We start from the raw sequence: 22,980 nt of genomic DNA, 5'->3' as shown, positions 1-22,980 counted from the left end.
GCTGGTGTCCTCCACCAGAATCAAGTTCCAAATGCCGGCGGGCCTCAGTTTCCCTGCTGTGCCTGGCACAACACTACATGTGGGGGACATACAGGACACAAAGCAGATGCCCCCCTGGTGTCGGTGTTCCAATGGGGGTGGGACAGGGTCAGGTGAGGTTACACCAGACAGGGGACACAGTCCAGCTGTCTGGACTGAGACTGGGGCCAGAGGAGGCTGCTGGGACAAAGATGCACTGAGAGCTGGAGGAGTCCAGCAGGTGAAAGCTGGAGGATTCGACAGTAAGTGCAAAGGTCCTGTGGCAGGCTCTAGTGTGGGGGCCCTCCCAGACCACAGTGACAGCTTTGGCTTCTTCCTCAAGGATGATGGGGAGCCACAGAGGGTTCTGAGCTGGGGGAGCGGGGAACCCCACTGACGTCAAACAGGGCCCTCTGGCTGCAAGATGCAGCCCATAGACTGCCAGAGGACAGGAGCAGAAGCAGCGAAGGGGCCACTGCAAGGGTCCAGGAGAGAGGAAGGCGATGCTGCACCAGGGCTGGAAAAGGAGGGGGCAAGGAGCGGGCAGGCAAGAGACAGGCTTAGCAGGAGTTGCACACGAGGGTGAGGGAGGAGTTCAGAGTGACCAGAGGGAGCCTGGCTCGCCTGCTGTGCAGGAGGTGAATGGGGGAGATGGCACAGACGTACAAGCTCTGCAAGGTCCGGGAGGACAAGCAGCCTGGTGCCTGGAGAGCGACTGTCCCAAAGTAGGCCAACTCTCAACCTCTGAGCTCTGCTCAGACTGGCTTGCCCACCAGGAGCACCCACCTCATTTCCCCAGATCACCAGGAGGAACCCCTCCGTCCAACTGCCCTTGGTGCCTCCTCCTACCTGTGCAGTCCTCTCCTCCCGTCCCCCAGGGCATCGACCACACTGTGCCGAGCTCGCCAGGCAGCGGGCATCTCTGCACTGTTCCCCTCCCCCAACCCAGACTGTGCTCACAGCATGCTCACTGGTCTCTGCTGCCCCCTCAGCCCCGCCACCTCCTACACTCACCTGCCACCCTGCCTCCCCTCATGAACCTCTCCAGCCACCTGGGCCTCTTTGTCCTGAGCCTTGACGCCTGCTGTTCCTCTACCTGGAACCCAGGCCTCCTCCTCCATTACCTGGTAACACATCCTGACCGGTATGTGAAATCTCTGTATTTGCATGTTTCCTGCATCTCCCTCACTGCTTTGCATGCCTGCTGTGTGTCCCTACTAGACTGTAACCGCCCCCCCCCCCCGGGCAGAACTGTATGCTTTGTTTACGACTACTCCCGGTGCTTTGCATGTGACCTGGCATACAACAATTTCTTGAAATGAATGAATGAATGAGGGAGCAATTGAGGGAATGAGCAAATGAACCTCCCTCTCCAGCCTTCACACTCCTTCCAGAAGGCCTCCATGATCTCCCACCACTGACGGAGCTCCAGGTAGGTGGTGGAAGACGTTGGGACTCCCCCAAGATGGGACCCCCTTACTCACACACCCTAGACATCTCTTTTCCACCCTGACTTGTGTCTGGCTGCCAGTGCCCCAAGGGTGGGTGGCCTGGATACCTGCTCCTCAGCTCTCTTAGCAGATGCTGCCCAGGTTCCGCCAGCAGCGCCCAGCTTTCTCTTCCACGGGGCTCCAGTGGTGCCGTAAATGACAACACCCTACCCAACCCCCTGACCTCTGCCCCTAGGGCCCTGCTCCCAGCACATCAACAATGCTGAGCCTGGTTGCTGTGGGGGTCAGAGGCGCCCCCTTTGAGGGGAAAAAAACCACAGACCCACTTTTTCTTTAAAGAAAACAAGTTTTATTTTTTATAATCAGAACATTCTAATAAAAATATTATTATAATATTAGCTACCTTAACTTTCTGGGCTTTGACTCTGCACCAGGCGTGCAGCAAAGCCCACATACGTCAGCCCCGAGGCCTCCCGTGTCCCTGAGGTAGGTCTGAATGAGCACCTCAGTGCCCCCAACCTTCCAGCCCGCCCGCCCCTCATCTTTCCCTTGCTCCTCCAGGGCGAGGCCCCATCGTGGTGTGTGTGAACCGCCGCCTCCTCTCCCTGAGCTCTCAAGGCAGGCAGACGTGTCTCAGCTCAAACCCGCAGGTTGTATACAGCAGGCGACACTATGTGGGTGGGGGGTGGGGTGGGGACCACCCTGTGCTCTGAGCCTCTATCCTGCCAGCTGGCAGGGATGTGGTGGTCCAGCCCCTCAGCCAGCACCCACTTCACGGCCTCGGGGAGCGAGCCAAGCTCAAGACAACTCACTGTCAAGATGCCCACCTCTGAGGAGCTCGGGCTGGTAGATACTTATCAGAAGACCACCACCACCATCTCTTCAGGCGGACGAGCCATCGACCAAAGCAAGTCTCAAAGTCAAAAAAACAGGTTTCGGATTCTTGGCGATGGGAGTCTCCATTGAAAAAATAGACTGAAACTCTGAAATCATCTTAGTAGCAAAAGAACAATGATAAGAAAAAGAGCCGCAGTGCTTCGATGGAACGGACCATGGCTGGCTGCCCTAGTCGCCAGTCACCGGAGGCCCTGCCGCACCTGGGAGCCTTGGGTGGGGGGATGCCCCCGGGCCAGCATTTAGATAATGGGAATTTCTGGGGGTGGGAGAGTCCCCTACCTGCGGTTCACAGTCATGCGGATGAAGTGACAACAGTCAATGCACTTCGCAATCCTGGGCTTCCCTGGAGTAATAAGGCTTCTCTGAACAGGACCCAGAGGGCGGTTGGGGTTTACGGAGGGTCCAGAAGACCCTTCCGGGTGCTGGGGGGACCACCTGTGGGCTCCTAGGGTATGGGAGGGTGGGGACGGTGCGTGTGCGACTGATCAGGCTGATCTTCGATTAGCTTTCGGTCATTCAAGTACTCCCTCAAGACATGACGTCCCAGGTGTAAAGAGCAGTGGTCTCTGGGCCATCCAGGGTGCTGGTGGGGTCCCGCACGGTCCTCCGAGGCCCAGGGGTGGGTGTGCACCCCTGGACCCGGCTGGCGCCCACCCAGCCCACAGTGACGGGGCTGCAGTCGCAGGCGGGGGCAGCCTCACTGCATCCGGTCAGGCTGCAGCTGTGGAGGCTGGTACTGCAGGAAGGTGGTGCCCGCGGGAGCCGCAGCCGAGAGGGCCTGGGGCACGGCGGCCGGGTAGCTGTAGCCCACGAAGCTGGCGGCTGTGGCGGGCGAGGCGGCGTACGGGTACTGGTCATAGGTGGCCGGTGGGTACTGGGCATAGGCCGGGCTGGCCGGCGTGTACTCGATGTAAGGCGAGGACAGAGGTGGAACCGGGGCGGCTGGGATCACCACGCTGGGCTGGACGATGGCTTGTGGGTAGATGTAGTGGGGGGTCAGCCTGCGGGGCCAAGCAGAGAGGGTCAGGGTCGGGTGACAGAGCAGGGAAGCACAGCTGGCTCCAGGGTGGAGTGGAGGAGCTGGGACTGCTGGGCGATGCTGCGTCACCCTCCCGTGTCTCCACTTCCTCATGTGTAAAACGGGTGCAGCCTGAGCAATAAGGCTGCTCCCACCGCAGGGCCGTGGCACTGGCCATGCCCACAACCGGCACAGCACTCTCCCCAGCGACCCACAGGGATCCTACTGCCCCTCTTCAAGTCTGCACTCAAAATATCTCCTCAGTGAACCCCTCCAGGAAACCCCCTCAAACCACCCTACACCCCAAACACCATCCATTCCTGACAGGAGCAACAACATGACTTGGGGGCCAGGGGGAGTTTAAAAATGATTAGCAATTTCAGAACCAGCGCATCAAACCCAGCACAGGCCCTTCTGAGCACCAAGTCCCCATGTGATCACCCAGGGCACAGTCCATGAAGCCAGCCCTGTCCCCACCCCCACTTCCCTACTCATCTTCCAGCATCTCGCCACGCCCCCAAGTGACACCTACACAACTTACTTATCTCCCACATCCGTCTCCCCACCAACTAAAACGTCGGCCATCTATGAAATGACAACACAGACCTTGGCCCCCAGCACGGGCTCACCTGCTGAGTGAACGAAGAAAACGATGAAGAGAAGTATAACCAGATGGTGGTACTAAGAGCAAAGGTGATGGCCAAGCCTTAGGGACAGGGCTCAGCAGCCCGGTGGCCATGTCTCACGTAAGACAACTGGTGAACCTTCCCCTAGAGTGGCTCTCATAATTATCTCAGTTTACAACAGAAACACTGGGCTCAGAGGCACCTCGCCCACAGTACCAGCGTGGAGGGAACAGGATGTGGCCCCTGGGCATCAGTCTGAGAGCTGTGACCTGCACCTGGCACTCATCACACCTGGCAGGCTGCCCACTGTGGGTGCTGTGCATGCCGTGCACCCAGCCCTCCACCACAGGGGTGATCCCGCACATCGCCAAAGGGGAAAGTGAGGCTCGGGAAGGCAGTATCGGCAGGTGCCTGCTCTGCCAGCCAGCGCCGAGCCCCACGGCCAGTGTGCAGCAGCGCCCACGGCAGGGGTGGGCACAGAGCCACCAGGGCGGCCATCAGCTCCTCATCCTCCTCTCAGACCTGCTAGAGATATGCAGGACGGGGCCTCTACACCTGTAAGACAGGCCCGGAAACCCTGTCCCGCCACCCTTCCATTTCAAAGAGAAGCTGCTTGGAAAGCAAAAGGGAAAATGTTCCCTCCTGGGAATCCCGCAGGTGTGGCAGAGCCAGAAACTGGGACAGCTGGGGGACAGCAAGCAGGGCCCTGGAAGCCAGGTTCCCTCCCCTGCCGGGCCCTCAGCATCCGGGAGCCCTTGCTCCTGAAAAAAGACGGGGCTCAATGGGTCCCGGCCGCCCCCTTGGGAACACAGAAAAAGCAGAGAAACCCCAGTGTCAACAAAGCAGTGCCTGGGGTCCCCCAGACCAACCCACGGGTCAGCGGGACAAAGTCCAATCTCAATCTCAAGCCACTCTCCCTCTCCACATTGCTGGGAGAGAAAACCAGGCCACAGAACAGACGTGCTGTTTATGCAAAACTGTTACATTTATACTGAGCGGTGATAATGTTCACTAAAAAAATCAAATGTGTGTTTAAACCAGTGCTAAGGATGGGTGAGGTGGAATCGTATAAAACTGCCATTTTTACGGGTCCAAGAAGTTGACTGACAGCAACTTTATGTGGCCCGATGTTTTGAATGCAAAGAAAAGGCTGGGAAGGGGGCTGTGGAGGGGGTAGGGGGGCGAGCAGTTGGTGCATGGGGGTCTGAGTATCTCTGTGAGGCAAACGGACTCAAGGGCACAGTTAAGAGATGATAAGCACTATTCGCACCAGCCACAAAGGAGAAGCAACCCAAGCTCCCGTCCAAGGATGAATGGGTTTCCAGACTGCGGTGTATGCATGCCAAGGAATGTTATTCTGCCATAAAAAGGAGTAACACGCTGATACACACCACCACTGTGTGGATGACCCTTGAGGACACGATGCTGGGGAAAGCAGCCAGAAGTGAAAGGCTCTGGACTGCACAATTCCACTCATGGAAACCTCCACAGAAGCGAGTCCAGAGAGAAAGTGGTCATAGGTGCAGGGGCTTCAGGAAGCAGGAGAGGGGAGGGGGTGCTAAGTGGTGTCCTCCTGGGTGACGCAGAAGTTCTGAATCAGATGGTGGTGATGAATACACAACTTTGTGAAAATGCTTAATGCCCTAAAATGGCAGATTTTAGGTTATGTGTACTTTACCACAGGGCTTCCCTCGTGACTCAGCAGTAAAGAACCTGTCTGCCAATGCAGGAGACACAGGAGATGTGGGTTCAATTCCTGGGTCAAGAAGATTCCCCTTGAGGAGAGTATGACAACCCACTGCAGTATTCTTGCCTGAAAAATCCCATGGACAGAGGAGTCTGGTGGGCTCCAGTCCACAAGGCTGCAGAGTTGGACAGGACTGAGTGACTAAGCACTCCCTCACACCTTACCACAATAAAAGCACACACACGTAAGAAGCAATCCTGAGCCAGGGGTGAACCCAGTGAGGGCAGAGTTGAGGTGGGGATAGGTACCACAGCCTCGTGGACACAGCAACAAACCCTGCCCTAGGGGTAGGAGCCTGGGCACACCTGGCCAGTCCCAGAGCAGCCCCAGTTGCCCCGGGCCAGGAAGTTCTCACAGTGGATCCCCTCATCCCTGCTATTTGCCCTCCTAGGTGGCAGCACTCCTATGGTTGCCATGGCGACCCACTCCTGCTTGTCAGGAGGTCAGACAGCTTCCTGTAGGAACCTGCACATGGGCCCTAGGCCAAGCCCTCTCTCTCTTATTAGGGGTTTCCGCCGTCCACTCCCTCCTGCTTCTCTGGTGGGAACAAGAGCCCTGGATGGAGTTGGGCCTGGGTTCGAATTCCACCTCCGCCTCCCCAGGCTTCTCTCCTGTCTGTGGGTGTGCTCTGGGCAAGAACACAGTAGCGAGAAGACTACACAGCCCCTGGCCTCTCAGAGCTCGGAATCCAGGAGGAGGAGAGACAAACAAATATGCCAACCCACGAACCAGAGTCAGGAGTGGTCAGGGGAGGCTTCTTGGAGGAGGGGGCAGCTGCTCGGAGCCTGAGCTCCTGGTCCATCTCCCCCACTGGACCTCACATGAGTGGGTGGAGGCTCTACCGGCACCTTGCCCAGGCCCATGGATGGGGAAGGGGCTGGGCATTCGGTGCTGACAACAAGACAGAAGAGGGGCCACACCAACAGTTCCATTTCTTGATATCTAGTCTGCCTACAGGAAATTACCTAAGTATTTACACAGAAGTATATGAGGACTTGAGAATCCATAGAAAACACGTCCCTTATTTAAAAGGATATGTGATATGAAGCATATGAGTTGCCTTTTGGGTCTCAGCTTAATAACTTAACAATTTGATAATTTAATAAACTTGTAACAATGGAAACAGTGCCATCTATTTCACAAGATTGTGATAATTTTAAAAGCTATCATATATTTAAAAAACCAGGCAGGAAAAAAAATAAAGCAGGACAGGAACTAATACCTGATCAATATTCTGCGTCTATTTCTTGGGTATCCACTATGTGACAGACACTTTGTTTTCACCCTCATGGAGCACTTTTATTTTCAGTCTAATTATAAACAACAACAAAAAAGGAGGAGCCTCAGCTGTCCAGACCCCTCCCTAAAGAGAAGCCAGTGGAAACACGACAGAGCGGGTCTTGGTGCAGTGCTCCAGAAACCCCAGCACATTCCTGAGGGTGAGGTTCTGGAAGTTTTGAGCGCAGAACTTCTGGGCTCAAACACAGAACACACAGGCAAGGACACCCCTGTTTCAGAGAGCAGACAGCCAAGTCTGATGGGGTCTGGGAACCTGCACTGGACAGGTCCCCGGGGATGCAGGTACACACCGCACTGCAGAAGCACCACCCAGACCAGGCACAAGCTGTCCGTGCAGGAGATGACGGGGCGCAGAAATGACAGGATTCTGGCCATGCCTGACGCAAGGGTGCCAGCCAGGAAAGCCAGCACGTGCACCAGGTTCCCGACAGTCCGCACCGTGGGGACCACGGAGCTGCCCTGCTGGGGATGCTCAGACATGGTGGGTGAGTAAGCTTCAGGTTGGGAGGAAGGGGGGTTCCCATTTCCTGGCCTGCAGGGACATTCTGAGTCTGCATCTGTTCATCTGTGTCCCTCAAGCACCCTGTCCCACTCTCCACTCTGTGAAAAGCCAAAGATAACATATGAAGCATTTCACAGCCAGAAAATAGGTGCTGATGTTGCCCCATTTCTCAGGAAAACTTAGGCTCCAAGAGGCCAAGGGACTGGCAGTCACACAGCCAGGAGATAAGAGCAGGGTTCTGCTGCTGCACAAGCCCTGCAGAGTCAAGGGGGAGGAAGCTATGGAGCTCCCCCCAACAGGGAGCTGGGCCCTTCAGATCTGCATTCAAGTTACAGAGCTTCCACGAGCCTGTTTTCCCATCTTTAAAACGGGTCTGGCAGAAGCTGACCTCAGGGCTTGAGAGCAGAGATCCTCTACCAGACCAGCATTTCTCAGCCACAGTGACTTCAACCCCAGGGGCCACTCAGCATGAATGTGACATTTCTGGTGTCACCTGGAGGGTACGGAGTGCCACAGGTGGAGGCTGGGGACACTGCTAACATTCCACAGCACACAGGACAGTTCCCCTACAAAGAATTCGCCAGCATCATGCTGGGGTCAAGACCTGATATAAACTACAAGGCAAAAGGTTGATACAAGGAGTTCTAACCACTGTCCCAACCAGAAACCCACACAGGGGGCTGGGGAGGAGGCCAGGTGGGAACCAAGGAGCCGAGCTGGCACATGAACACACTCAGGAAGGAACACACACACACACATATACGCACCCACCAGAATCTCCAGTGAGAAGGAAAACCCAGCCAAGCCAGCGGCTGGCCCCGTCTGAGCACAGCCCCCTGGATCCCTCCCAGGCCTACACACCACGAAAGGGGGCGTCTTGGACACCACACCAGGACACAGGGTGCGTGTGCCCAGTGGGTTCCTCGGCACTCCACCTGCCCCTCAGAAAGGTCAGCTACCGCTGGCCTCCACGCACTCCATCTACAGGCTTCTGAAGAGGGCACAGGCTTGGCACGTTCTGTCCCCAGACTGGACATGCTTCTCTGTGCACAGGGCCTTTGCACCTGCTGTTCCCACTGCTGCCAGGCTCCTTCCCACAGCTCAATCACCTCCACAGAGGCCTTCCCTGACCACCACCCCCTCACCTCTTGCCCACCGCTGGCCATACTTCCCTACAGCCTCAAACCACTTTGTCATCCACCTGTCTTCCTAAGGGCAGGGACATGGCCTGGACCGCTCGATCCCCAGCACCAGCCGAGAGCCAAGGGCCTTGTTGGCACTGGGTGGAAAAGGGGCTTCCTCCAGGGCCCCGCTGCTTTCTGGGCTGGGAGTCTCGGCCCTTGGAAGGCAGCGGAAGCAGCAGCCTGACCTGGAATGGCCACTAGGGCTGGCACAGCTTTGCTCAGCAACTCACAGCCATGAACCCTGGGGAGGCAAGAACCACAGGCTCCGTTCAAGTCTGACTCTGCACCTGTCAGCTTCAGTACTGTGCTGGGGGCTGGGACTGCCCCCTGTCCGCACCCCCAGGGACCTCAGCAGCACCAATGACCCCTCCTCCTCGAGCCTGAGGAAGAGCAAGAACATTCCACCCAGCCAGGACGGACAGAAGGCCCTCCCAGCCAGCCCCATGGAGGGCAGACCAGAGACCTGGGGGGAAAAGCAAACCAGCAAGCAGGACAGTTAGTGGGTCAGAACCTCAAAATCAGGTGACCCAACGCCTAGGCCAGGACCTGGACAAAACAAACTCACAAAACCCCAGATTGTGGGAAGTAGAGGGGGCTACAGCTGGCCAGTTCAAAAGGCCAGACCATCCTGGAGGGGCACATGCTCAGATTGAGCAGCACCTGCTGAAAGGGCAATGGCAGAGATCTCTGCCTGGACCCGCACACCCAGGGTGAGCGGTTCCCAGACAGGAGTGACCCAGCTGTCTCAGGCCGATGGAGACAGGGGTGTAGGACTGAGAACCCCGAGTCTGACCTCGGCCACAGCTGCCCCAGCCCCTCGGCCCTCTCTGGCCTGTTTCCCTGTCTGTAAACCAAGGGTGGCACAGAGCACAACAGAGCCTCCCCTAGACCCCGCAGGCCGAGGTCTAGGGGTCTGATCAGCAAGGTCTGGGGACTCCAGGGCGGGCAGGGGTGGAGGGGGCAGCTGAGGGAGCTGGCGCCAGGAGATAGACGGCCTCACAGCCCACACTCAGAGCGAAACTCACAGCGCAAAGGGATGGGTTGCAGTCCTAAGCGCTTACTCTGTGAACGCACGGTCACCCTCGAAAATAAAAATAAAAAAGGCAAATGAGCCCATTTCACTTTTTCTGTTCTCTGGAGGTTTGGCCTGATGGGCTGGAGAAGTCAGCAGCTGCTGGGGTACAATTCAGGATTCTTAGGTCAGGGAGGGCCCCCCAGGACTTCCCAGAGGGGGGACTCCAGGCTCTCTGTGGCCACTGGATCAGAGCAGGTGCAATGCATCTCCTGTGGGGCAGTGCCAGGCCCTGGCTTGGCCTCATCACCAGAACCTGTCCAAGCCGAAACACCGGCTCTTCCCCTCAGATTGCAGCCTCCCCTCACTGCCAAGGCCAATTGAACCACCGTGAGCTCAGGCCCAATGTTCTGGAATCCTCTTGGGACTCCCTTCTTTCGCACGTTCTTTAAATGTACTTCTTTAAATGTACACAGAATCCTACAACTCCACACCCCTGTGCTGTTCCAGGCGGCCACCATGCCCCCCGTGGCTCAGGCCCACCCGGCAGCCAGAGAGGCTCTAAAGATGCAAGTGACTCGGCTCTTACATGCTCAGGGCCCACAGTAGCCCCACATGACCCAGAGTAAAATCCAAACACCCCCACTGGACCACTAAGGCCCTACGTGAGCTGAGGCCACCCTGCTGGGTCCGTGACTCCCCTCAATCTCCCACTTCCTCCCACCGGTCATACCAGCCTCCCGTCAGCTGCTCCCTTCCCCCCAGGAGCACCAGTCACCACCTCTGCCAAAGAAAGTCCTGTAATCACAAGCAGGATCAGGGCTCCCTTCATCCCAAGCTGCCACAAACCGGCATACGTCCTTTGAACAAACTGAATGAATGAGAGCAGGGCTTCCTCCCCACCCTCGACGTGAGAGGGGTCAGGAGAATGATCCAGGTGCCCCCCCAGCACTCTGCAGAGTGCTCGTCACATCCACGCAGCAGCCAGGGAAATGGAGACTTGAAGAAGAAAAGGTCATCATAAGAACAAAGGGTCACCCAGGCAAGTCATGGGGCTCCCAGGCTCCTCACATGGCCTCCTCCAGCTGCAGCATGAAGGGCCTGGCCCACCTGGGATTCCCCTTCCCACACTCCTACCCACCCATGGGGCCAGGATGCCCGTGTCAGCCTGAGCGTGGTCAGGCCTCTGCCCTGCAGCCCTCAGTACAGGGTCCCTCCTGCCAGGGCCAGCGCGGCTGGCGGGGAGCTCGCCCTTGGACGAGAACCCAAGAACCACCCGGAGGCCGGTGTCTGTTACAGCAGACGGCGACAAACAACAGGTGTGCACGGGCGCCCGCGGGGAGGGCCACGCGCCGGCCCACGCCTCGCTCCAGTGAGAGCCAAACAGGAAGCAACGGGGTGGGGAGGGGGAGGACCACCCCAGACACCCTGAAAGTAAAAACAAGCCATGTGATGCCACACGGGGAGGGTACAGGCTTCCTCTCTGCCCTCCTGCAAAGCCTCCATTCTGACCTCACTTCCTGCCACACCTCCAAGGTGCTGGCCCCCCACCCCCTGCCCCCCACCCAGGTGCTGACCCCTATTCTAGGCACTGCAACTACCCCTGGCTTTATTTATGTCATATCATGAGATAACAAGGCTCTGCAGGTATAGTACAGGAGGCCCCCTGCAGTGTCCCCAGTGGTGATGTTTCATAACACAACATGCCACCAAGCCCAGGAGTCCATAGCAGGCATGCTGCTCTTAGCTGGCTCCAGGCCTTGCTCTGATTTCACCATCTGGGGGTGGCACAGGGTGCAAGTCTATGACTGTCATACTCGCAGATCACCCTCCCTACCCTTACATCATGACACAGGCCTGTCCTGCCCCCACGAGGCCCCCTGCCAGCCAGCTGCTCTGCCCAGCTGCACCCATCACATGTGCAGACGGATTTCTAATGGTCTGGCATCCCTGCCAGAAAGTGAGACAGAGAACCAACCACGTCTTTCAAAGTATCCAGCAGGTGTTCAATAAATACTTAACGAACAAAGCATTCTGGGAACAGCTCATTCCCTTCTGCCCAGTCCCGTGTGCTCCATGCTTTTGAGAAACAGACATCATCCTGTCACCCTGTGGCCCCCCATCCCGTTCTGGGGACCCAGGCACTCCACTCAGACCCCCTGGCTGGGCAGGTACCCACGACCTGATGACAACAAGGGCAGCGGGTCTCAACCTGGGCACTGGGGACCATCACAGAGACAGAGCAGGGGCCCGGAAACCTTCAGCCAAATGGAGTGTGCAGGTGCCGAGGGAGGAGATCCTGGGCCCTGGTCAGTTCTGGGGGTTCTGGCTCTGACTTGTCTGAGAGCTGGCCAGACAGCGGTGCTGGGGCCTCGGGGAAGGAGGGAGGGTGTTGGAGCCCCCAACTCAGGCTCCAGTGCCTATGCCATGCACGTTCAGCTCTGGCAAGTTTCCCCACACCCAGCACCTGCACAGGTGGAAGGGGCAACAGACTGTGGCCAAGCCGCTGTGAGATGAGTCACTGTGCGCCCGCCTTTCCGTGGGCCAGGCCCTCACTGTGCGGCTCTGCACACAGGCATGGGCCCATCCCCCCTCAGCCCTGCAAGGTGGCACTGACACAGTCCCCATCCTGCAGAAGGGGAGAAGGGGGTGGGCCTGACCCCGAGCCTGGTCAGGCTCCCGGGGCCTCGCTCTGGCACGAAGCCTGCCTGACACCCAATGGCCACCAGACCCTGTCCTGTCATCTGGGCCCGAGGGCTTGGCTTGCCCCCAGCACTGAGTGGGGCTCATGGCAGATAGGTATGAAGCCCACAGTGAGGCCCCCTTAAGAAGTTGGGGCGGGGGGAGATAAGCCTAGACAAACAGTTAACCCTTCAAAAATACCCCAAGGAGAGGCTCCCAGTGTAGTTGGGCCCAGGACACACCTTAGCTCCTACCGGCCTCAGGCCCAGCCTGAACAGACAGCTGGCTGTCAGACAGCCCTGACACCAGCCAAGAAGCCCCTTCCGAGCCAGACCCAACACTCTGCCTAGACCCGTGCCTGTAGGCTGCTGACTGTCCCACCCAGTGGGACGCTCGGCAGGGTGGTCTCTGGCTGTAGTTGTCTCCCCCTGAGACTGGCCACTTGCCACCTCCCAAAGAAGTCTTCTCCAGACCCAAGCCTCAGCCGTCATGAATGTGACAGAAATGTCCCACTCAAGATAGACCCTGAAAGACCCTGTTCTTGAAGAAAAGATAAACCGGGGAGGAGGAACCCAAGCAGAAAACAGAATGTCAAAGTCCTTTGGCAAATCTTCCCACATCGACGTTTATGACCCGGCCAGGCGAGGATTCCACAGTGGCTGAGCCCGGGAGTGGGGGTCTGGGGTCTTTGGAGCTGCCCCGGGCACAGGAGTGGGGCTGGAAAGCCTGGGGAAAGTTCCGGTGGGCAGGAGAGGGGTTAACGGGTTCGCAAACCCTGGGCTGCCCAGGCCTCCCTGCCAGCCTGGAGCTGACACAACTGACCGCTGAGTCAGGCCCGACCGGGCTCCCGGGCCCGATTGTTTGTAAAGACAAAAGGGACGCTGACGGCCTAAGTCTCCAGCCAGGCGGGCAGGCACTGGGAAGAGACAGCTGACTCTGAAAGCCTGGCCGAGGCCCCCCTGCCCCTGGGTCTCAGCGCGGCCTGGTGGGAGGTGACAATCCACCAGCTGCTGGAAAACGCAGAGCTGGCCTGTCCCTCCGACTCCTTGTCCCTGTTTGTCGACTGTCCTTCCACCCCTCAGCAACCAACAAATAGAGCCTCTGCGTCGTCATGGGTCTTAAATGGCTGGCCAGCAGATTCAGTTACAAAACATTGTCGCCGGCACTCAGAAGCACGTGGCAGTGAAATCAGAGTGACCCCTGACCACCCTCCCGTGGGCGGCGCTCTGAGGACCGTGGGGGAAACCGTCTGGGCACCCTGCCCACCTCCCACCCCAGAGAGCAGGGGCTGAGAGCATGGGGCCAGAGCCAGCTTGTGGAGGTTCAAGTCCCCTCACTTCAGCCCGTTAGCTGTTTTTAACCTCTCTTTGCCTGTTTCCCCACCTATGAGGGAGGGATGATGTCCGTCCCAACCTCAGAGAAGTGCCACGAGGGTGTGGGGCACCTCGCCCCGTGAGCCAGCACGGCCTTGTGTGCTTATTATTCCCATTTTCCAGATGAGGGAACGGAAGGCTCAGGAAGAGGTGACATCACTTATCAAGGAGGACCCCACTGGTAAAGTGACAAAGCCAGGATCTGAACCCAGGTCCGCAGGCTCCAGTCCCAAATATCAGGACTCTGAGACTCAGTCCCAGAAGCAGCTGTAATGGGTCAGAACAGAGCCCAGGCCCAAGCAGAAAGCCACAGAGGCATTTTAAGCAGAGGAGAGCTGCGTGTGCTCAAGGCTCACACTTGGATCTCAGTGCTAGCCCCTGTCCCAGCCCCTGCCCCAGGAAACAGAACCAGGACTGTGAAAAGTGAGGAACGCCCTCCCCGTGTGGCCTGAACCCAAACAGGAAGAACTTGGGTGACAGCAGGAAGATGGGGGTGTCCCCAAACACCTTCAAAGACGCCTACAGACACAGATGAAGCAGATCCCAGGGTGGGAAGGAAACCAGAGCCCCCTGCTCCCGGCGGCCCTCCAGGCTTCCTCCCAGGAGGACACACAAGGCACTGGGCTCACACACGGTCTCTGACCCACAAGCGGGGGGGGCGCCCTGGACAGCCAGAGACTGCCTGTCAGGGCCAGGAGCCTCGAATCATGGCCAACCTGCCCAGGCCGCCCGAGCCCAGCTCCCAACCTGCTCCAAAGCCTGGTCCACACCACCCCAGCGAGCCAGGTGAGCAATCAAATCAAGCCTCTGGGGCAGATACACACACACATATTTGCAACTTTCAACACAAAACACAGGGCCTGGAATCTGATCACTGATAAGCTTAAGAAGTTCTACCATCTTAACAGGGGCTCCCTGTTCTATAAATGGCCCCCCAACACAAACCCCTCATCGTAATCAGCACATTCCCCACACCAGGGCACAGAGCCGACATCAATCATGGGGCTGAGAAGTCGGCCAGTACGGCAGGCTCCTTTGTGCATCTAAAGTTTGTGTCCTTTCCCAAGCAGCTGCCAGACCTTATTAGATGCTTTAAAAAAAAAAAAAAAAAAAAGGCCCTTTTCAGGTGGAGGAGGGTGGGACACGCTACTCCAAAGCACCTTAGACAAAAGGCCCACAGGCTGAGCCCACTTGGGCGGAGACATCTGGCCCTAATCCCAGCTCACCTGCTGCAGCTTCACAAACACCAGACCAGTTGGCAGTGACCTGCTGCCACCATCTGTTGGGCACTGGAGCAGGTCAGAGAGGCGCCCTCAGAAGAGCCTGGCCCGGTTCCTGGTCGGCAAACACTTCCAGCATGCTCACCTACCTGCCTGGCCTCCACCCACAGAACTCAGAGGTGCTATCACTACCCCATTTTACAGGTGAGGAACCCAAGGCACACAACCAATAAGGGGAAGCCAGGACCTGAATTCAAGCCCACAGGCTCCAGAGTGCATGTTCCCCATCTCTCTTCAGTGTGGCCTTTGCCGGGGCAGAGAAATGCAATCTGCCTTCTCCCCCTTCTCCCAGCTGAATCCCTCCCACTCCCACAACACGATCACGCTTCTGAAAGACTGGAGCAAGTGACGGGTCTCAGACAGAGAAAGGGAGCTGCAGACAGTGCCACCAGTGCCGGGGGGTCAGCGGTCCTGGGGTGAGAGGCTCCCTCAGACCGAGGGCCACCTGCACGGGGAGACCCAGGAAGCCCACAGCGCCCTGGCCTAGTCTCCAAGGGCTGTGCGCCCCCCAGCCCCAGCCAGCCGCGTCCACTCACCCGTAAGTCCGCTGGATCAAAGTAGGGGGCACCTGTTGCACGCCGATGGCAAAGCCTAAAATGAGAGACCAGTTAGGGAGGGGCCCAGCCTCACCCAGGGAAGACCCCCACAGCCCTCCACCTCTAATCCAAAAGGGTAAACAGCTTCCTCTCCCCTCCCGGGCACCTCTACCTGAACCCCAGAACTCCCAGCCAAAGGGGGCCCATGGAGCTGAGGGGCAGCAGCCACTGGGCTTGCGCCCTCCGGAGCTCCAGCTCTGGGACCCACTTCCTCCCTCCGGTGAGGACAGCTGACAAGTGGGTGACCTGCCCTCCTTGCCGACCTGCCCTCCTTGCCCTGTCCCACCGGCACACGCAGCCGGAGGAAGGGGTTCAACTTCCGAGCTGGGGGATGACTGCCCTGTGACGGCTCTCTTGGAGCACATGACAGCCAACTGCTACTCCTGGTGCAGGGCGGGGGGGCCTCCTCCACCCCACAGATACCGAGGCTGAATATAGCAACCAGAAGCACAGCGAAGGAAAGCACGCACTCTCACCCGTCTGGAGGCTGCGCGGCTTGGCACCCAGATAGGCCAAGTTCACGTTTGCCTTGCGACCATCGATGTTGGGGTTAGGGTCTTTGCAAGCCCTCTCTGCGGCTGCCCGGTCGGCCATGGTCACCTGGAGGAGCACAGAGGCATCAGGGGCTTCACCGGAAGGCGAGGGAAGCAGAGTGGGCTCTAGAGCCCAGGCACCCCGGCATTTACTTCCCCTGACCCCAGGTGCCCGCTACCCAAGGCATCCGCCCAGCCCCGTCCAGCCTAAGCCCCCTAACCCCAAAGCCGCCCCTGGACCCCAGCTCCTCCTTCCGAGTTCAAGTGCTAAGAAACGCGGCCTTGAAGGGCAAAAACAATGCCCGGGGACGACAGCGAAACCCGAAGGGAGGGAGGGGTCCTGGCTTGGCCTACCCGGCCCGTGGGGACCACCAGTTTCCTCACGGGAGGGGTTTGGGGACACCCTAGTTAGAAAAGGAGTAAGAGAAGTGTCTTCAGGCCGACTTGGACTTAGGTTGTTTGGGATGTCTGTGGGAGTTGGTGGAAAATAATACACGAGTTGTTCAAAGGCTCCTAGCCCCAGGGTGAAGCCCTGTTCCTCGCTCGCTTGTTGCTCCAGGAAGTGCCGAAAAGTAGCCGGCTGTCCCCAAAACCTCTCCACAAACTTAGAAGAGTCCTAATTGAACACAGCGGCTCTCCCTTTTAAGCCGGCGTGGCGTGGGGGCAGGGAGACGGGGGCAGGACCGGCTGCAGCCCGAGAAGGGTCAGCAGGTGCCGAGCCGGCGGGAGGCGCCCGGGACTGGCGTGCGCCCGCCGCTTGACTCAGCGCCCCGGCCACGATAAGTGCGGGGCGGGCGCTCCCGGCCGCGGGGCCACTTACGAAGCCGTATCCGCGAGACTTGCCCGTCTGGCGGTCGGTGATGACCACGGCCTCCTCGATGTCCCCGAAGCCCTCGAAGTACTTCCTGAGCGAGGCGTCGGTGGTATGGTAGGGCAGGCCGCCCACGAAAATCTTGGTGAACGTGGTGTCCTTCTGCGAGCCGTGCATGGCGCCGGGGGCGGCCGGGGGCCGCGAGAAGCCCGCGCTCGGGGCGCACGGCGCGGGCTGCAGCAGCATGGGGGGCGCCCCGCCGCCTACGGACCCGGGCCGCGTGGGGCTGCGCTCATTGGGGACGGTGGGGGTGCGAGCGGGGCAGCAGGGGCGCCGGTCTAGCCGCCGGGCCCGTCCACGCGCGGGCCGCTCCCGTCGTGCGCTCCTCGCTGCGTTGCGCTGCTCTCCAGCCGGCGTTGCGAGCACTCTGCGCCTCAGCGCCTGCCCCTCGGGCTTTGTAGTCGGCCCCGCCCCCGGCCCGCCCAGGCCCCGCCCTACAACACCGACCCCGCCTCCAGCCTCAGCCCCGCCCTGCCCCGGGCGCGCGAGGAGCGCCGGGAAGCGTAGTCCAGGCCCCGCCCCACCGCGCCGCACGTGCGGTGGGGAAGCTCTTGGAGCAAGGCGCGCACTTGCGGCGGGGGCACATCCGGGTTTTCTAGGGCACCTGTTCCGTGCTCGCTGGGTTCCGGGCTCCTCTCCTCGTGGAAAGCAGTCTAGCGAATCAGGTGTACACGATTCAGATCGTGTTTAGTGAGTCGGCGTTTCTCCCAGTGCTACCTCCAGTACAACACGTATTGAAGGTGAAATGATTTTTGTCTTTACGCAGAGGTGCTAAGTAGCTTCAGTAGTGTCCCACTCTTTGTGACCACCACGGACTATGCCCTGCCAGGTTCCTCTGTCCTTGGAATTCTCTAGGCAAGAATACTGGACCATGCCCTCCTCCAGGAGATCTTTCCAATCCACAGACTGAACCCTCATCTGTTATGTCTTCTGCACTGGCAGGCAGGTTCCTTACCACTAGAGCCACCTGGGAAGCCCCGTTTGTCGAGAGTGTATGTGGGTATGCGTGTGTGTGTGGTCTATATACATGAAAATAATTAGTTCGAGGAATTTTAGAGTGTGGTATGTGATCTATATACACGAATATAATTCATTCGAGGAATATTTATTAGGGTGTGGGGAATGCAGAAATGCACAGAACACACTCTAGCCCCACCAAGCCGCTATGAACAAGACAAATAAACGGGTTCAGTTCAGTTCAGCCGCTCAGTCGCGTCCAACTCTTTGCAACCCCATCGACCGCAGCATGCCAGGCCTCCCTGTCCATCACCAACTCCTGGAGCTTGCTCAAACTCATGTCCCTCGAGTCAGTGATGCCCTCCAACCATCTCCTCTGTTGTCCCCTCCTCCTCCTGCCTTCAATTTTTCCAAGCATCAGGGTCTTTTCCAATGAGTCACTTCTTTGCATCAGATAGCCAAAGTATTGGAGTTTCAGCTTCAGCATCAGTCCTCCCAAGGAATATTCAGGACTGATTTCCTTTAGGCTTGACTGGTTCGATCTCCTTGCAGCCCAAGGGACTCTCAAGAGTCTTCTCCAACACCACAGTACAAAAGCATCAATTCTTTGGCACTCAGCTTTCTTTATAGTCCAACTCTCTCCCATCCATATGTGACTACTGGAAAAACTATAGCTTTGACTAGACGGGCCTTTGTCAGCAAAGTAACGTCTCTGCTTTTTAACTATACGATATATTACCCATTAGGAAATAAATCATGGTGCTACCATCCAGGAGTGGCCAGAGTGGTCCCCAGAGCCCCTATGATAAGGTGACTAGGCAGGGGAAGTAATTCTGGCCTCATCAAAAGTCCATCTCGGTGCTCGGGATTCCTCCCTCTGTCGGCAACCTCTAGGGGAAAGCAAACATAAAGGGCAGTGCTATTCTCTTTGTCCCTTCCCCAACCATAGGGACAGGCCCACCCCTGGGACTCTGTAGCAAGACCTGCTTCAGAATTGTCAAGGCTGCTTGTTCAAAGTTACTAGGAACTTCCTGTCTGACCAGAGCACTGAACCCAAGGCCCCCGCACCAGCATCCCCCACCAGTGGGTCACACGGCTATGCAGAGCCAGGCCCTGAGGGTCTCAAACCCTCCACATGTCCAGGCACCAGCATTGGGGTGTCCTGTGCAGTGGACATTAAGCCATCAGCCACTGTAGCCACCTGACTACACCCTGAGGCGATTCAGGTTGGGGAGGGGGGCGGGGGGCTGGGACAGGATACTGATCCTAGATGGTTAAGGTGCACATCAAAGGAATAATTTCCATAAGCCCACACTTTTGCATCTTTGCATGCATATGAAAGTGCTAAATTCATTAACTTGTCTGGTTTTTCTTTAATTCACAAGAATCCTTTGATGTTCGACTTTCGGGTTTTTGTTATAAAACTCCCTGTATCCTGGCCCCTCCTTTACCGCTTAGGAACACTCTCTCACGCTTAGGAGCACTCTCTCTGGGCTATCCTAGAAACTGCTTCCAGGGTTTGAGTCTGCATAAAGCCCACTGAATAAAATACAATCCTCAGCTTCTAGTCGTGCACCTTTTTAAAAGTTGACACTGCTCAAAGTGGGGTTGAGGGGCACAGGAAGGCAGGCGAGGTGTTTACTAGTCTTTGCGGTTATCCAGTACATTCTCTGTCAGGCTATATTTGACCCCGGGCCCAGACCAGCTGTGCCTGAAGCACCCCCCACTCCTTAATCCCACTCTCCCCCAGGCACCCACTGTTCTGATCCTTGCTTCCCCCAAGACGCCCACCCCAGCCCCTTGACGCTGAGAATGGAGCCCCGAGTCTTCACGGAGTCCCCTGGGGACACACTTTTCTGACTCCCCTGATTTCTCGTCTTGTCCTCGGTGCTCCCCAGGCCCACTCCTGCCTCAGGGCTGTGTCACACCACTTGCCCTTTAGCCTGCTCTTATCCCTTCATTGCACTTTTCACCTCCCCAAACCCTGGTCCCCTATTCGCGGATTTAAGTTCTCTCTCGCCCCTGCGAGGTGGGGCCTTGGATGTTTTCCTCAAGCTGTATGGTCTGGCAAACAGAAGTCCGCCGAGGAAAAGTTTGTTGAGTGAATGAATGCATGGTGGAAGGAAAGAGCCGAGAAGAGCTCTCCACCAGAGAAAGGATTCTCAGCGCTCCCTTGGAAAACTTTGCTAAAGTGTCATCTACACTTGTTGGGCCAGGGAAGGCGGCCATGTTGCAGCCGCGCGTCACGTTGGATACCTTCAGCCGGCCTCAGTTTCCCCTTCCGTGATTGGGCCTCTAGGGGGCGGGGGCAGGGCGCGGGCGGCTAGGCCTACAAGTCCTACAAGTCCCAGCACCGCCCGGGCTGGCCCGCCCCGCCCACTCCGCGCCCCTCCCTATTGAGCGGCCGCGCGGGGAGGGGCGCCGCAGGGAGTGAGGCTGCGCCCTGGGCGGCCGGCGTCTGCTGAGCACGTGCTGACGCCGCGGGATCAGGAGGGTTCAGACCCCGGGTGGTCGGCCTCCCTGGGCGGGAACACGGGGTTAGAAAGGCAGAGCGCGCAGAACCCGTGCCCGACGTTTTCCGCCGGTGTCCGGCAGGATCGCTGCGGGCCCCTAGCGCTCCCGCCCTGCCCGGAAGAGGGCATGGGGCATCTTTTTTTAAAAAATTCGGATGCCCAGCCATGGTTCATTCAGTTGTTTATCCTCCGGTCCCTAGGTTTCTGCGTCACCAATCTCTCCGCCCGTCGAGTGGCCCCATGTCCCCATGTGTCACCCCCTTCTCCCAACACGTACTTATTGATCTGTTAGGTGCCGGGCAGGGTTCTAGACCCCAGGAAGACTGCAAGCAGGAAACTAATAATGTCCCCCACTCCCTCCACCCGCACACAAGTCCAAGCTTACGTTTTAGAGAGAAAGTGAATGAATGAATACTATATTTACTTTTAGGTAAATTTTTCTAGGCAGGTGCTGAGACAAGGGCAAAGAAGAGTCACAGGTGTTCTCTAGAAGCAAGTTAGGACTCTAGGGGATTGATGAAAGCCAGAGCCATCGGCGCACAGGGCACAGGTGACCGAATGCGAAAAGTCAGAACAGAACAGGAGGAGATCCTGGCGCCATCACTGATGCAGTAACCTCTGAGTGCTGGGCACTTTTATGTGGCTAATCCTCCCACACCACTAATAAAAATAAAGGTCAAGTGTTTTAATGCCTGTTGGGGTTAGGTCCTGAACTGGGTAATTTATATATTAGAAAGTGTGAAAGTGAACGTGTTAATTGCTCAATCATGTCTGACTTTGCAATTCCATGGACCATAGCCCTCCAGGCTCCTCTGCCCATGGGATTTCCCAGGCATTTTGAGGATACTGGAGTGGCTTGCCATTCCCTTCTCCAGGGGATCTTCCCTACCCAATACAGGGTCTCCTGCATTGCAGGCAGAGTTTTTGCCGTGATTTAACCTCCAAACACCCTTTGTCACAGGGAGGGAACTGAGGCACTGAGTGACTTCCTCAACACCACCCAGAGCAGCAAATGGCTGGCCAATCCATGATCCTATTTTTGTCCTCTCACAGCCTTTAGAGAAGGCCTTTCATTTTTGTTTATTTATTTATGCCTTTGCTGGTCTGCGTTGCTGCACAGGCTTTCTTTAGCTGTGGCGAGCAGGAACTACTCTCTAGTTCTGATGTGCTGGCTTCTCATTTCGGCCACCTGGGCTGAGGTGGTGGTCCTAGACTCAGGCCCTTCCTCTGGAAATGTTGGCCCTTGTCTGAGGCCATGCCTGGGTGTGGGTATTTGCTGTGGGTTGGATTGTGTGCCCTAAGAATACATTCAAGTCCCTGGTACTCATGAACGTGCCCTTATTTGGAAATAGGATTTTTGTACTATCGTCCACTTAAGACAAAGTCATATTGGAGTTGTATGGGGACTTATCCAATGACTGTTGTCCTTATAAGAAGGCTATATGAAAACTTAGACAAACAATGAGAAGGCCATGTGATACCAGAGGCAGAGAGGTTGGAGTGATGTGCCTGCAAGGTGAGAACATGGTGATTGGTGGCAACCCCAGAAGCCAGCTCTGAAAAAGGCATACTGGGAACAGAGTTCTCTCTCTGAGTGCCTTAACAGGGAACACGGCCCTACCGACACCTTACCTTTGGACTTCTGATCTCCAGAGCCATGAGAGTACATTTCTGTTGTTCTAAGCCGTCCAGTTCAAGGTCAGACGCTGCAGCAGCCCCGGGAGACCAGCACAGCTGGAGGGGAGAGAAAGCCAGAGCTCCGGGTGGGTGGAATCGTGGCCGTGGGACTCGTGGTTTGGAATAACCGACCTTGAGTCACACAAGGGTACTGGGGCTCCCTAGGGTCATTCCAGGACTGGGAAGCACTCCTGTACCTCCCTGGGCTTCAGCTGCTCAGCTAGGGAAAAGTCCAACTAAGCATCCTTTTACTTAGAACATTGCTGGTTTATATCCTGTCCTGTTCTTCCCTGCCCAAGCCACTCTGGGAATGAAACTGATAGCACCCACCTCCCCTGCCCACTCCTGGCTGTCTCCTGAGTCTGGGCCCTTGTACTCAGCAAGCAGTCAGGCTGGGACCCCACCTCCCATCCTCACCTGCATCTTGGAGGCAGCATCTGGCTGCAGCCCCAGGATCCACACAGACCCTCTGTTCCCAGCCTGTCCTAGAGGGCAGCCAGCCTGGTGTTTGGATCTGCTATCGCTGAACTAGACGCTCCCAGGGCCTGGGACTCAGACTCCCTCCAGGCCTCTCCTCCAGCATCCCTCAAAAGCTCCTGTCCCTTCCCAACCCTACTTTAAACATCTGTTTGCTTCTGTGTGGACCATCTCCCCACCAGAGGGTGGCTCTGGGAGGACAGGCTACTGGCTACTTTGTTCGGTTCCATGTATTCAGGGCCTGGCATGTGGAAGGCACTCGGTAAA

General features: G+C 57.4%; 1 protein-coding gene across 8 annotated transcripts in view; it reads right to left on the bottom strand.

The window, feature by feature from the left end:
• RBM38 (RNA binding motif protein 38) overlaps positions 1–17,458 on the bottom strand; it is a 35,989-nt gene extending 18,531 nt beyond the window's left edge. The window contains exons 1-4 of one of the 8 annotated variants that reach the window (XM_086330915.1): positions 17,039–17,458; positions 16,156–16,285; positions 15,626–15,680; positions 1,796–3,367 (exon numbers count right to left, since the gene is read on the bottom strand). In XM_086330915.1, the coding sequence (XP_086187041.1) occupies positions 3,064–3,367; positions 15,626–15,680; positions 16,156–16,285; positions 17,039–17,275 (726 nt within the window). In that variant the 5' untranslated portion in view covers positions 17,276–17,458 and the 3' untranslated portion in view covers positions 1,796–3,063. Of the gene's footprint in view, positions 1–1,795; positions 3,368–15,625; positions 15,681–15,797; positions 16,066–16,155; positions 16,286–16,662; positions 16,839–17,038 lie in introns of those variants that run through there. The other 7 variants (XM_086330916.1, XM_086330920.1, XM_086330919.1 and 4 more) reach the window with 7 other exon arrangements.
• Positions 17,459–22,980: the final 5,522 nt, after the last annotated feature.

This window comes from Bos grunniens, chromosome 13, assembly GCF_055505025.1.
Source record: "Bos grunniens cultivar Pamir isolate PY7600 chromosome 13, Bosgru_T2T1.0, whole genome shotgun sequence".
Taxonomy (NCBI): domain Eukaryota; kingdom Metazoa; phylum Chordata; class Mammalia; order Artiodactyla; family Bovidae; genus Bos; species Bos grunniens.
This window is presented reverse-complemented; position numbering and strand designations above follow the sequence as displayed.